This window comes from Echinops telfairi, unplaced genomic scaffold, assembly GCF_000313985.2.
Source record: "Echinops telfairi isolate 266 unplaced genomic scaffold, ASM31398v2 ScPeMD7_3533;HRSCAF=4204_0, whole genome shotgun sequence".
NCBI lineage: Eukaryota > Metazoa > Chordata > Mammalia > Afrosoricida > Tenrecidae > Echinops > Echinops telfairi.
In genome coordinates this window covers 57,110,776-57,126,130 of record NW_022107431.1, presented here as the reverse complement: position 1 = coordinate 57,126,130, position 15,355 = coordinate 57,110,776, and the positions used below count along the sequence as shown (strand labels likewise).

At 41.3% G+C, this 15,355-nt stretch overlaps 1 protein-coding gene across 1 annotated transcript in view; it reads right to left on the bottom strand.

The window, feature by feature from the left end:
• Positions 1-4,596, bottom strand: part of RNF217 (ring finger protein 217) — a 153,307-nt gene extending 148,711 nt beyond the window's left edge. The window contains exon 1 of the mRNA XM_013004499.2: positions 4,507-4,596. Coding sequence (XP_012859953.1) covers positions 4,507-4,596 — 90 coding nt within the window. The remainder of the gene's footprint in view (positions 1-4,506) is intronic.
• Positions 4,597-15,355: the final 10,759 nt, after the last annotated feature.

Sequence of the window (15,355 nt, the reverse complement as noted above, 5' to 3'; positions counted from 1 at the left end):
GGAGAGGTCCCCGGGGAGGCGCGATCAGCCCCGTGCCATCCCGAGCCCTGGCTGCGGTCCGAGCAGGAGGGGCAGCGGAGGGCGGCGGTCAAAGGGGCGAGGGGCCTGTGGCGCCGCGGCGGCGCGCGCCGGGAGGTGCAGCCAGGGCGCTAGTGAGCCGAGGCCCCGAGGCGGGGGGAGAGGCCTGAGCAGGCGACCTCCCTCCCCTCTCGCTTCACCTCGAGCCCTCCTCGCTGTCCTTCACCCCACCCCTTTGGCACACCTCCCCACACGTACGGGTGCTCGCACACCCTCCCAGGCACATCCCGAATGTGTGCGATCTCAGCTCCGAGGTGCGGGAATCACAGCATCACCTATCCCACGACGACTGTTCAGGAGTTTGGAACAAATTATGATCCGAATCCCCTTTGTGCTTAAAGCAGAACCTCACTGCCAAGGGGTACGGGCCGATTACTAGTGACCCTATTGGATAAGGTAGAACTGCTCAAAACTGTAATTCTTCACGGGAGGAGGAAAAGTCCTGTGTTCAAACTGCTCACCTTGGGGTTAGCAGCCCACCAAGTGACCACTATGCCAGCAGGGCTCCTTTGTGCTTCCAGGGCACTGAGGAACTAGACAGTAGTACCACAGACTACGATAGTGTAGGAACCCTGGTAAATGGCAAAACAGCAGCTTAGAACCTATCTTGAGAGATGTATACTTTAAATGGATAAAACGCACTTGTGCAGCGAAGGACTAGCCTCGTCCAAGGAAAGAGTTAACCTTTGCCCCCAGATCCTGGACACAACATCTGAGCTCTTGGAATGCTTTGACCGATAAGGCAGCCTTTGTTTATTGAGGACGTTGGGCCACACGAGATAGTCTCTGCTGACAATGTGATTTATGGTGGGGGAATTCGGAATATTGGGCAACAGACTGGCTTCTGGAGGGGCTGGAGACTAACCTCGAGTATGATGGCCACCGTTACTGTCTACTTGCTCGTCAACACCGAGACACACAGCTCAGGTCCGCTCCCCTGACAGGCAACATTCTATGCAAATTGATGAAAGATGGTGGTCCGCATGACATCACTGAGGGAGGGCAGTAGTCAGTGCTGGTCCTGGTCTCCCATGGAGCCTGCCCTATGAGCCTTTGCCCTTACTGGTTTTAAACTGTATCCTTTCACTGTAATAAACTGAAACTACGAGTTAAACAGATTTTTGTGAATCCTAGAGAAGTAATGAACTTGAATTTGGTCCTCACTCAATGCCGACTCACTTCCCTGTGGGTTTCCAAGACGGTAACTCTTGAGGGAAGTGGAAAGCTCTTTCTTTCTCCTAGGGAGCAGTTAATGGTTTCGAACCGCCGACCTTGTGGATTGATGCCCAGCAGGTAGTAATCACTAGGAATCTCAAAAACATCAGCACTGCAGACATGGAAATTCTTGATCCTTGTTCCCCCAAGAAAAAAGAATCCAGTAATGCAAGAAGAAAAATAGTTTAAAGAGAACATAAGACAAAATGCCTTACCTTGTTCTTGTCACACGAGAAAGTTGATTTCTTTAAACAATACAGAGTAACAAGCGGCCACTTTAATTTATGGGTTCTGTGAAGACAAAACCTAGCAAGAGAACAAAACAATGCTGAAAATGTCTAAAGGGACAGCTCAAGTCATTCAGCTGCATTCCTTTACAACTCATGGCAAATAATTGTATCCATTGATCTCTTCAACACACTGCTACTACGTTAGAATAGGAGAACCCAGCTGCCTTTGGGGAATGTTAAATTCCACAAGCTGTTTCTCAAACAGTGTAGGATCAATAAAGCTATAAATATTTTCTCAATTTAAGAAAAATCCTCAACATGCAAATATCTTTATAGGCATTGATCCACATATCCCTAACTCACGTTTAATTTTCCTTATCTTTGTAAAACTCTGGAGCTCTTCTTTTGAGCTTCATGGAAATAATGGGCTATACTGTAATGGGAAGTCTACTAAATTTGGCAAATTAATATTTGTATTCTAGTACCATATTTGCCGGCATATGTTTAGGCTTCACTTTTTACTTTTATAAAATGAACAAATGTAACTAGAGGGCTTTCAAGTTTAGTTCAATGCCAACATACTCATGTGCATGTTACCAACATGCTCTAATCATTGCTATGTGCACAATGATGTGCTACACATAAAAGCCAAAAATTAAACCCATTGACATAGAGTCAGTTATGACTCATACAGTCTCTGTATTGGGTTTCTGGGGCTGTAAATCTTTCTGGAACCAGACAGTATCATCTTTGCTCCACACTTTGGCTGGTGGGTTTGAACTGTCAAACCTCCAAATAACAGCTTGATGCCTAACTCATAGGGCCACCAGTTTATATATAAGTGGTGAAAAATCTCACTCCATGTCTTAAGGAATCTTGCAACTAAATAGAGAGGCATATTCTAAATCATATTTCCAGTCATATTTTGTCAGTCGCTATCACAGATCTATAATGTAAACTCAAGACTATGGGAGTTGTAATGCAGGGCTGGCTTCTGCCTTGCTGGACCATAGGAAGTTTCATGGAGGGCATATCAAGTGGATTGTATTTCTATAGATGGAAATAAAAAGGGGCCTTCAAAAATGGAATGAAAAGATCATGGAACGTTTCCATGAAACTCTGAAAGGCCTCTCATAGTCCTGGGTATCTCATCTTAAACTACCTGTGGTGAAAAAACAAGTAATGAGACAGGAAAGAAAAGTTCATGCAAAATTGTTAGGGAATTAGTACTAAGCAGTCCCATTTGCCCATCTTCTATGCTAGTCTACCCTCTGAGCCTTTGGCCTCTAGTCCACCAATGGCCTCACTTGTTCTTTGGCTTCAGATGGAATTCAAGGAACGGAATGCACTAGCAGGTGATCAAAGGGTTGAGGTTTTTATTTTCCAAGCACTCACCTGGCCAAGGCCTTGCATTTTTGTCTGTTTCATTCTGTTGGGGGCCACAGGGACTGCCCTCTTTGGGACTGAGCTCTTTGGGTTCAAGGGGTAGAAATAGCCCCTCAGACTTGCTAGTCTCAGGGTACTTATTCAAGTCCTACGAAACCCATTTCATACTTTTGTATTTAACCCTCTGACTAAACTCTTATATTACTAAGTTTATTTGCACCACATTTTCTCTGCAGAAGTTCCAGTATATAAATTTGATTGCCTTGTAATTATTTGACCCAATTTTGTCTGTCTGTCTGGTGAGATATTTGACTAAAGATCCATAAAGATCTTGATTTTGAATAAAGATCACTTGGTAGGTGAAGAAAAGACAGACACGTATTTCCCACACACTCTGAAAGTAACGTGATCCTCTGAAACCCTTCATGTATATTGTGGTAATGTAAAATATGCATCACTGGAAAGAGAGGCAGGAGGCAAGAATTGAAGTACAGTAATAGGTTCTTGTTAAGTGGAGACATGCTGAGGTCTGGACTGGGGTGGACACCAATGGCCATCTGCCTCCCAGAGTAAAATCCAATGTCTTCCTTAAAGCTTTGCGTAGGATGTTCCCTCCCCACACACCTCCATCCACACTCATTCACTCCATAGACTGACCGGCCTCTTACGCCTCTTCAAATGCTCCACTCCTGCTCTCACTTCAAAGCCTTGTCTCCCTTGTTCCTTCTGCCTAGATCACTGGTATCTCCATTGCATGCATGGCACCTCCGTAATGTGCATGGCTTTCTTATGACCTCTAAAGTGATTGTCAGAGCAGTCTTTCTTAAGCATTCTAGATAAAATATTATCAGCTCCAAGACTCCTTTCCAAGTCATCTCTGTCCCTTTACTGTATTTTCCTCATAATAACCACAAAAAGCACATGGTTATGTAACTTATTTTTTACTTGTTAATTAACTTCCCCTTCTTTTTTTTTTAAAGAAAAACCTATATTTTGTTTGTTGACCTTTATGAGTGTTTTCCAGTCAAGTCTGATGGGGTGCCATGCCCTGGCCCCCAAAGTCTATTTTTGGTACTCCTAGGGGACTTCACTGCTTTGTACCCCTGTTGCACGCCCTTAGTGTTTGGCCCCGGTGTGGTGGGGTCAGCTCAGGCACATTTCCTGCACTGTGTCTCCAGTGTTGTCCCCGTTAGCTTTATGGGTCAGTGAGGGATGTTGCATCTCGTGATGGGACCGGCCCTATGGTCCTCTCCGTGCATTGGCTGCTCTAAGTAGGAATATCATCCTCGGGGCTTGGTGGGCCAAGATGTGTTCCAATCTCTCCTGCCCCCTTCATTTGTTCCTGTGCGCTCTGATCAGACACGCCCCTTTCCCTGAGCAGTAGCTTCAGTGCTGTCCTCTGAAGTGCATTCTTCTGGGGGGAGGGAGGCTGTCCACGTAGCTGGGATTGAGGCCGGCCTCTCAGACCTCTCCATTGGTGCCCTGCTTCCTGTCAGTATGTTGCATTCCCATCTTGGTACAGTAGGTTGAAGTCTGGTCCCTCTCACCCTCTCTTCAGCGGACTCACGTTGTACTTGTCCTTTTGTGCTTGGCTTACTTCACTTAGCATAATGTCCTGCAATTCTTCCTGTGCAACAATGTGCTTCAAGAGTTCATCACTGCTTTTTATAGATGTGTTGAACTCCATTGTATGTATGTGCCACAGTTTTTAATCCATTCGTCTCTTGATGGAAACTTGGGTTGTGTCCAACTCTTGGCAATTGTGAACTGTGCCACGATGAACATTGGAGCACAGATGTCTGGCCATGGTTTGTTTCTTGCCTTTTCTGGGTATATGCCCAGTAGGGAGATTGCTGGGTTGCATGGTAGCTCGATTTCCACATTTTAGATATCGCCAAATCGATTTCCATAATGGCTATACATACCTACAGGTCCACTGACAGTGGACGGGAGTTCCTATCTCACCACAGCCCCTCCAACACTTGTTACTTTCTGAAATTTTGGATTGGGCTATCTTTGAGGGTCTTAGGTGGTATCTCATAGTTGTTTTGATGTGCATTTCTTTTATGGCTAATGATCGGGAACATTTTCTCATCTGCTTGTTGGCCATTTGGATTTCTGCCCTTGTGAAACTTCTGTTCAGGTCTTTTGCCCACCTCATCAGTGGGCAATTAGTTTTTTCTTCTTGTAAACTACGAGAGTCCTATAGGTTTTAGTACCAAGGCCTCTGTCTGATGTGTCATTGCTAAAGATGTTTTCCCAGTCTTTGGGCTCTCTTGTGACTCTCTTGGTGAATTCTTCCGATGTACACAAGTGTTTTTATCTTTGGTATATCCCACTTGTCAATTTGTGCCTCCTCTGTGCTTGTGTCCTTCCCTATTTCTGAGAGCCCCTTCTTAAATTTTTAAACTCTATGAGATGACATTTTTTCTAGTTGTTTCTATTCTGTCCTCAATGGAAAGGGTTGTGCTTGACACCAAGTAGTTGTTCAATAAAACTTTCGTATATGGTAGTAACCATTAGATATACACTCTGTGAGATATGATGATTGATTTAATATGTTAACCAAGCTAACAATGAAAGAATTAAATATGACCTGAGGGTTTGTTTTGCTTTGTTTTTACATTTTAAACCTTCTAAGTCTGACTTTTGAAAGTAATTTTTTGCCTTTCTTATAAAACCAAAGATTCGCTAAGACAATTTAATTCAATTTGCAAGTTTACACTTTGAAAAGTGGTTTCTTTTGTGTCCAGTGCCATTTTTAAAGCCCAGTGCAGGTCACGGAAATCTCTGCGATGCTTATGAGAAATGTGAGTGGGTGGTGACTCCTAAACATATTTTTAAGATTGTGTTTCTTATTTTCATTTTGTTATGCTATTAACAGGTTCGATTTTGTCTGTGGGTTGTGGGCACTTTTTTCATCCTTTCTCTGAACTTCATGTCACAGTGTTATAATGTCTCATCAGCTGCTTCGAGGCTTCCATCTTTTCCATCGCAGTCAAACCAGTCAGGGTGCTTTGCGACTACTCAGCTCCTTCTGGGATGCACAATATTATTATTGGACTTCTTGACTCTAGTTTTAGGCCTGAATAAGAGATATTGTGAGAACACAGCTCAGCATGCCTCTGGAGCACAGGCTTTCCTACATCTACAAAACTGCCCCATAGAATGCCAGTGTTTTCCAAGCTGGCATCTGCAGATGGCACACACTCTGCCGGAATATGGAGACGTGACCTGCTGACCTCTAATTGTCATACTGAGTCATGGATCTGAAAGACCACTCAGTCTCTGTGACGCAGAGAATAATCTACCTTATTAACTTAAGAATAACCTTTTTAACTTCCTAAGAAAATGGTGTAATAAAATGAGATGACTTTAGTGTTACCAGTGGATGATAAATCATTGTCGATGAAGTGGAATCAAGTGAGACTTGAATCCTGGGCAAACTAGATTCTTTGCTTGTCCCAGAAAACATCATGGCTAATAAAGTATTTTAAATCTAGACATAATTCTTATCTTTTTCTATTTGTTGCAATAGGGAAGACTCAGGGCATATAAACATTCATTTTTAAATGTACAAGAGCCATTTGAAAGAATACTAAATAAAAGTTACATATGGGAGCCAATAGAGAAATTCAATATTTGCTAAATATTATATGTTAAAGTCATATTATTTTTTAAAGTGCAATTATAGCATATTCTCTGGCTAGAGAGGGAAACAATTGTTTATTTTATGGTATTTTCTTCTAATTATAAAGCAACCCAATTCCGTTTTCTAAGGCTGACTTGTGAAAAATATCGCAAAGCAAATAACGTGTGTGTTGATGTTTCTGCTACCCTGCCTTGTTCATATTACAAGTGTGACTTGAAAATAATACTTCCCACCATATTAATTTGGCAAAATCCAGAATTTTTCTACACCATTCCTCTACATCAAAGCTAATCTAACCTAACACAACCAAATCAAACTAAATCCACAGCCATCCAGTCACAGCAACCCTATAAAACTCGACACAACTGTTTCTGTGGGTTTCCAGAACCAAACATCTGTATGGGAGCAGAAAGCCTCATCTTTCTCTTCTGGAGTGGCTAGTAGTTTCGAACTGCTGACCTTTCAGTTAACAGTCCAACACATAACCACTACACTATCAGGGCTCCAAAACACTAGTTTACTACCCAGCAATTTCACTCCAATGAATATGCCCCTGTATTAGTTTGGGTACTTTAGAGAAACAAATCCACAGAAACTCATGTATAAGAGAGAGTTTTATGTAAAGGTTAAGTGCACATCAAGAAAATATCCCAGCAACTGATATTAAGGGCTAAAGTAGAAAGCAAATGTTTTGAGAATGATGAGGGCAACAAATGTACATATGTGCTTGACACAATGGATGGATGGATGGATTCTGAGAGAATTGTACGAGCCCCCAGTAAAATAATTTTTTAAAAAAAGAAAATACCCCAACCCAGTGCTGCCCAAGCCCACAAGTCCAACATTAACCCATTAACCCATATGTCCAACACCAGTCCACAAAGTCCTCCTTCATCTCACAAAACACACGCAATGATGCCAACTGCAGGAAGAAAGCCGAGTCAGTGAATGTGTAAGCATCTCAGCGCTGGCAGGGGTCTCCACTCACTGCTCCAGCTCCCAGGGCTGCATCAGGGTAGGTCCATGTGGCTTCTCCTCAGGGATGTCTTGCAGGTAATCAGCCTTGCCAGCTAAAGCAGGCAGCTGCACCTTGGTCCAGCCATCAGAAAGCAAGAGACCCGAGAACCAGAAAGGCAAGGCTCACCAAGCCATTTATCCCTCCGCCCTTCAGTTAACCCCACATGTGTTTATTGGCCAGGTTGGCACAATAATCTAACTACCTCAGCCCCCAAAGAAAGCTGGCACTCAAACAGGTATATGAGCACACCATTGTTCATTACAATATTATTCACAGTAGCCAAAAGATAGAAACAACCCAAGTGTCTGTCCATTACCTGATGAACAGATAATCAAACGTAGTCTATCCATGCAATGGATTATTACCAGATCATAAAGAGAGATGAAGTTCTGTGATAAAGATGAATTTTAGCTGAGTTTATTATACTGAATGATGTAAGTTAGATACAAATGGACAAATATTGTATGATCCCACTTACATGAAACATTCAAAATCGGCAAATGGCCAAGGGACAAATGTTAATTAGGTGTTACTATAGGGTTGCTGTGAATCGGCATTCACTAGATGGGAGTGAGTTTGGTTTGAGTTTTGGAGGCATAGGTGGGAGGAGGAGAGGAGGGTGTATTCTTTAAAGGATATAGGGTGCTTGTTAAGGGTTAAGAATTGTTTATGAAAAAATTAGTAAGCAGGTAGTGGTGATGGTTGCACAACACAGTGAATGTAATTAATGCCACCAAATTACATACATAAAAATGAAAGAAATAAAATCTGACTCAAGTCCAATTCCCTCAGTCCTTAGTGATTTTCTCCAAATGACAATAGAGAAGTATGAGGACAAAACTTCTACTGCATGATTTTCAGTGCAGTTAAACATTTATTATCTTATTTGATTCTTCAACAACAGCATACAATAGGATGGCCTAATGTACATAAGTTGGTAAACCATAGCTCGCAGCCAGGAAGCTTAAAATGTGTGTATGTGTTTGTTTGTTTGTTTGTTTGGGGGGGTTACATTTTAAGGGGCTATTTAAAAAATAAAAACAAGAATATGCACTAATATGTGACATGACCTTTGGGCAAGCCTAAAATATTCATTACCTGCCACATTCTAATCGTAATTTCTCAAAGTTAGATGAATATTTTCAGTCATCTCGTATGAAAGAAAAGGTGGACACTGCAGAGAGAAACCAGAAGAACAGAGACATTTGAATTGGGGGGTTAGCAAAGAGTGTTGACTATACCCCGGTCTGTCAGGAGAACACACAAATCCAGGTTGGAGGCAAATCCATACAATTTCTGAAGACGCAAGCCTGGGGAGATTTCATCTTGCTGACTTTGGCCACCTAACTAGGAGGGGCCAACTCCTCACGAAGAACAGCATGTTCAGTAAAGCAGAGGATCAGTGAAAAAGAGGGGCCCCTCCATACGACGGACTGACCCAGTGGCGGCAACACTACACTCAAGCATCACAACCGTTCTGGAAATGACGGAGAGCCAGGAAGCATCATTTCATGATGTTTGACTCAGGGCTGTGAGATGATGAGATGGCTCCCAACAACTGCAGCAAAAAAAGGCAGACAGTTAAAAGCCTATTGACTTTAAATCTATCTTACATGCCAAGAAACATCTTTCCTTCCTTCCTTCCTTCCTACCTGCTGGCCTGCTTTCTTCTTTCTCTTCATTCTACCATCCTATCTTCCTTAATTTTGGTGAGCGCGTGGGGGGGCGGGGGGTGTCAGATGTCAGAACCATTACTCCCTCTCACTCATGGCCGAGACCTTGGTGAAACTACCTACGTATACATGTCTGTGTCTTTTGGCAGATAGCGTAGAGAGAAGACAGTGAATAAAAAGGACTAAGGGGCAAGGCCAAGGTAAAGACATCGGAGCGTGGGACCATTTTAGAGAGCAGGGATGAAACAAATGATTCCCAAAGAGAAAAGGGCTGCTCCTTTGTCTTGCTCTCTCTGTATTTCCCTTACTCTCTCCGAGGGCACGTGCCAATAAAATAAGAAAGATTTGAACCATGGGAGTCATAGAGAATAAATGATGAGCATTTTGGAATACTTACAATGTTCATAGAACTGTAGGAAATGCTTTGAAGACATTATCTAATTTATATAGAGAGATCAACAGTGGCCTACGTGATGACAGAAACTGATAGAAAACTCAGATGTTTGACGAGTCCGTGAACAGATCTCAGGGAAACCTGAGTGGCTGGAGGAGAATTTCATCGGGGGGTTGTGGGGGTGGGAATGTACGCCACAGATTCTGTGTTGACTCCATCACAATCTCTGGCTGACCCTGCACCACACATGCCTGGGGCAGACCACAAGTTTAATTATTAAGGATGAAATAATTAAGCTGAGTTGCAAGCTGCTACAAAGAGACAGAACTAGCAGTCTGATCTGAGCCAAATTAAGCGCCTGCTAAAACAAACATACAAACACACAAAAGCAGTATTTCAGAGAGATAGAATCAACAGTTTCTATAGCAAATCCTCTCCAATGTCAAGGATAATGTGTGAAATTACTAGACAGGAATAACAAGGTAGAACCATTCTTAAAAGAAAGGGGAAAAATCCACAAAAGTCAAACGAAAGATAACCTAGATATGGGATTTAGCCTTTAAAACATTAAAAAAATAATGATACACAGTAACTAAAGTTGGAAAACCTTCTTATAATAAGTAAAAAGATGGGAAGTCTCATGAGGTATAGAAAATCTAAAACAGAACCACAGGAAATTCTAGTTTAAAAATAAAGTACTTAAAAATGACTTTATATGTATGGCAGAATGCAAATGACAGAGGAGAAAGTTAGTACAACTCAAAGATAGATCCGCGAAACATGTTTAATGTGAAAAACAGAGAAATGTTTTTACAGAATAATGAAACCCTCAGGTAACCGTTGGGCAGAATCTAAAACAGTCAGTATATAAAAGCTCCTGATGTTCTACAAAGAGCAAATAACCTCTGGGATGAAGCTGTATTTAAAACACCATGCCTAAGACTGCCACCAGTTCTGTAATTTAAAAATCAGCAGCAGATTCCAAGCAAGATACGGATGAAGAAAAACCATCCTCATTTAAAAAAAGACAACTTATTGTAGTTAAATTGCTGAAAATCAACTATAAGAAAAATTTTGACATAGCCAGAGAAAAATAAAATGGCACATTACATCCAAGAAAAACTGATCCAGATTATCCCTAACTTCGTAACTGAAACAGTGGAGGCTAGAAAACATTGGAATAACATTTTTTAAATGTTGAAAAACAAAACAAGCCTGTCAACCCAGAATTTTGTCACCCATGGGAAAAAAATAAGAATAAATGTGATATGAAGATATATCATGTAAAAGAAAACTAAAAAACTGTTTTGGTAGACCAACCTGTACTGTAAAAAAATATTCTTTAGCTTAAAAAAAATACTTTAAAAAAAATCCCAAGAAAGAAATGAAGAGTATCAGAAATGTTTAAAGCATACTACCATACAAATCTAAAGTGTTTACTCTTGCCACTTCCATATTAACTTCTATATTCACATCGTATTGAAAATCATAATTGGTGCAGTAGGGTAAAAGAAGTCTAGTGGCACGGTGAGTCATGCGCTGGGCTGCCTCCATTGATACTTCTCCTCTGGTAAGAGTCCAAGTGTTCCTCACTCAGAAAACACACACATACAAATTTGAAAACAGTCCTAGTTACAAAGTAAAATTTGTATTTTCCATCTATATTAGAATATAGAAATTCTGTAAGTAGAACTTTCATCTTTATTGATAGAGTTATTTCTCAGGAGTAGAACATTTGACTGCAATTCTACATTAATGTACACTTAGCAAATCTTAAAATTAATTCCAAGGACAGAATCCTAAGATTATCTTCACCCCCCCTTAGCAACTTCCAGATAAACATAAAATAAATGATTTATGAAAATAAGAAGAAAGAGCAATCTGGGCTTCAGTGTTTTATATAGAAGTTGAGATTTTTATCTAGAGCAAACACTTGAAAAGATGGGATGTGGGGAAAATGCAGATAAACTGGCTCTTTGATAGAGTTCCTTTAAGAGATGGACAACATTATTCAGTCGCAAATGGCTCCTATATTTTATCTACCTGTCTATGGGATTTTAACCATGAAAACTTAGAATATATATTCTATATTTTAAAATGTAAGTGTTGGACTAAGCACATCTGTGCAACTCCGTGAGCCACTTTGAAGATAAACTTTCCGGCTTTAACCTTTAAAGATAAACTTTAACGAAATCATCTTGTGATTCATTGTGTTAGAAGATGAGCGAGCTATGAAACCGATGGTATAAGTCTAAGACAACAGAGTAAATGTCAGCGGAGTCACAGGATTGATGGCTTGTCTCATGGACCAGCTCAGTGAAATCTTTCTAGTAGCTCTAACCATCACGTCCATGCTACTGTTTTTAGTTACACTTTCTTTCACCAGAAACGTAACAAGGGAAAAATCCCCGCTCTGCCCTCGAGTCAATACTGACTCATAGTGGCCCTAAAGGTCATGGCAGAATTCTCCTGTGAGCATAGCAGCCAGTGATTTCAAACCGTGGATCGCAGCCCAAGGGGTAAACACTGACTAGGCCGCATGTGGTATACTCCACTTTACAGTTTCAAAATGTAATTCTGTGTCCATGAGCACTGATTGTGGATTCCAGCAAGATGAAATCTTGGCCAACTTCAACCGTTTTTCCATTAACCATGATGTTCCCTATTGGTCCAGTTGTGCTGCATTTTGGTCTTTACACTGTCTTAATCCGTACTAAAGGCTGCAATCCTCAGTTTTCATCAGCAAGTGCTTCAAATTCTTCTCACTTTCAGTAAGCAAGATTGCATCATCTGCATATCACAGGTTGTTAATAAACCTTCCTCCATTCCTGATGTTGCATTCTTCTTCGTATAATCCAGCTTCTCTCATGATTTGCTCAATATAGAGATTAAATAAGCATGGTGAGAGGACACAACCTTTCCTGCCTTTAAACCATGCAGTGCCCTCTAGTTCTCTTCGCACAACTGCCTATTGATCCCGGCACCAGTTTCAAGTAGCACAATGGAGTGTTCTAGAGTTCCCCCTCTTCTCTAGATTATCCCTCATTGACACAGCCAAATGCCTTGGCCTAGTAAATAAAACACAAGTAAACACCTTTCCAGTATTCCCTGCTGTAAGTCAATATCAATTTGACATTAGCAATACAACAGAGGTAAGAAAATTCACATTAGAGTTATAAAAAGGAAAGAAAAAAACCCATATGTCAATTGACTATTTGATCCAAATACCAACAATCTAGGAATTCCTATCAAAGACACCCAATTGCTGAAATTCTTTTCTAGAGCACCTCCATTACTGCCCTTCACGTTTCTGGAAAGATGGTTTCAATTATAGGATGGCTTGGTGAGGAGCCTGGTTGCTAAAATACTCGGTGGGTAAGAGAAAGTTCTGTTTCCAGAAAGATTTACAAATTTGGAAACCAAAAAGGCAGTTCTACTCTGCCCTACCTGGTAGGTATTAGTTGGAATTGACTCAACAGTTATGGGTTTGGTTTGGGTTTCAGTGAGAAAAGAATTATAACTAAGATAGTACAGATTGGGCATATAGATATAATCCAGTTTTTTTGAAACATCCCTTGGCTATAAAAGAAGACATTTCTCTAGTGATCAGTTTCCTGTGCCCCAGAACATTATTAAGCAATAGTATAAAGGGCATAGGGGGCTGCATCTGACCTTCTCTTACATCAAAAATAAGAGAGCAACACTATCATCAGCATGAGCTGCCCAATCTGAGGCAGGGGTCAGATGTGTCTCCACTCTTTTTCCTCCTTTGCCAATTGTGATACTAACCATCCCCCTCACCGAATGCTCTACTTCTCAGCTGGATTCAGTAAGTCTGCAATGGTCACCCCAAACTCACTGATCATACTCATGATAATGGACATTATTAGGGAAATTAACAGGTTACAATTCAGGATCAGACACTCTAGGGCACAGTTCTTCCAATAAGGACAGCCTCTTTACGGTGCTAACAGGGAAGCCGCTCTGATCTTTGCCTCTCAGTCACATGGTCTCTTGACCTCTGTCCCGCTAAGACAATGTTACAGAGCTCTTTTAGCATTACTGGTAAATGCTCAAGGGGTAGTCTACACGGGTACTCCACTCCACCATGGGTCAGCTAACCTACCACCGCAGGTAAGTATCTGAAGGCAATCTGCTTGACAAGCAAGCCTCCTGCCCACAGGCACTCAGCTTTACGTATTCCATTTGCTAGGAAGCACACACAGTCTGTCTTGTCCTCTCACTCTTGATTTCAATGCTGTCACTATTCTGCCAATTTTCTAGCCACAGCTTTCAATTCCTGGATGAAGGAGGCTTAATACACAGAGACTTCTGGTCCAAACAATATACTCCACTACTGACTCTACTTCCAGGAGGGTCCTCAGACCCTGCTTGCTGCTTCCCAGAGAGCAACTTTTTCTACCGAGCATGATGGCAAAATTCACCAATCCTGTTAGAGCTCTATGCTTTTACAATCAGAATTAGCCCTGTCAACCATCACTCACAACTGAATCCTATCAACACCTTCTCATCCCCAGACCCATCAGGAAAGAGGAAATGCAGCCATTCTGCATGGTGCTAGCCAGGTGTTTGGTGGGAATACCAAAGCCTGGGACAGGAAGAGCCAGAGAAAGAGGGTATTTTCTACTCCTGCCAAGATTGACAGTTTCTGAAACCCACAGGGGCAGTTTTGCTCTGTCCCATAGGGTAGCTATTGACTCAGTGGCAGTCTGTTTGGTTTGGTTTGGTTTGATTTGGGGAGAAGAGCCACATTACATAATCCACGGTACCACAACAGTACTGGCTAAATATTGGAAAATATTGTGGTTTTAAAATTTGATTATGCCTTTTCTTGATTATTCCATGTTTTATTTGTATATTCATGTTGTTGATTAAAGGCCTATCAATGTAAAGCTATCATAAACTGTTAAAGTGAATATTCAGACCTCTTATTTTTACAAATGGCCCACATGATCTGACACATGTCTACTTCCTCAAATTCAGCTCAGTGCCCTCTTTTGAGAACTAAACTCCAGGTCTACTGATGATTTATTTTCCCCAACATTCCAAGCTTATTCCTAATTCAGGCCCTTCACCCTCGCAGCTCCCTCTGTTTCAATGTATCCAGCCCCTCCTGCTCTTTTCTTTCCTAAATTCAGTTCTCAGCCCAAATATAACCCCCTCAAGAGTTTTCATCACAGCACTCAACCTATTTTCTTTATAAATCTCACAGCTTGGCAAAGTTATCTTTTAAAAATTAGTTTCACTTATTTGTTTGGTGACTCGTCCATTTGAATGGAAGCTCAGTAAGAACTCAGTAAGAGTTTTGTCTACATTCGTCACTGATATAAAATCAGCCCCAGTGCTCACAAGAATGCCTGAAAGAGAAGCGGTCTCAGAAGTGTTTGTTTAATAAATGACTATGCATGAAACACAGCCATCTTCTTCTCTGTTGCTATGTTGACCGATTGTTAGAGTCCTAGTGATATTTGCGGTTTATAATCTCACTTACCTTTCAAATTTTATCACTCACTAACCTACTCAGTTAATTCTCGGCTCTTTAGCTAATTCATTCATGTGGAGACCAGCTAACTGCAAGTGTTCTTTTGAGGTTAGGACTCTCTTTGCTTGTTTGATTTTCAAGTCTGAACAACTGTCTTCACAGTAATGAAAGTATGTTGATTGGTCAGTGGTCATTCAAGAACGGCT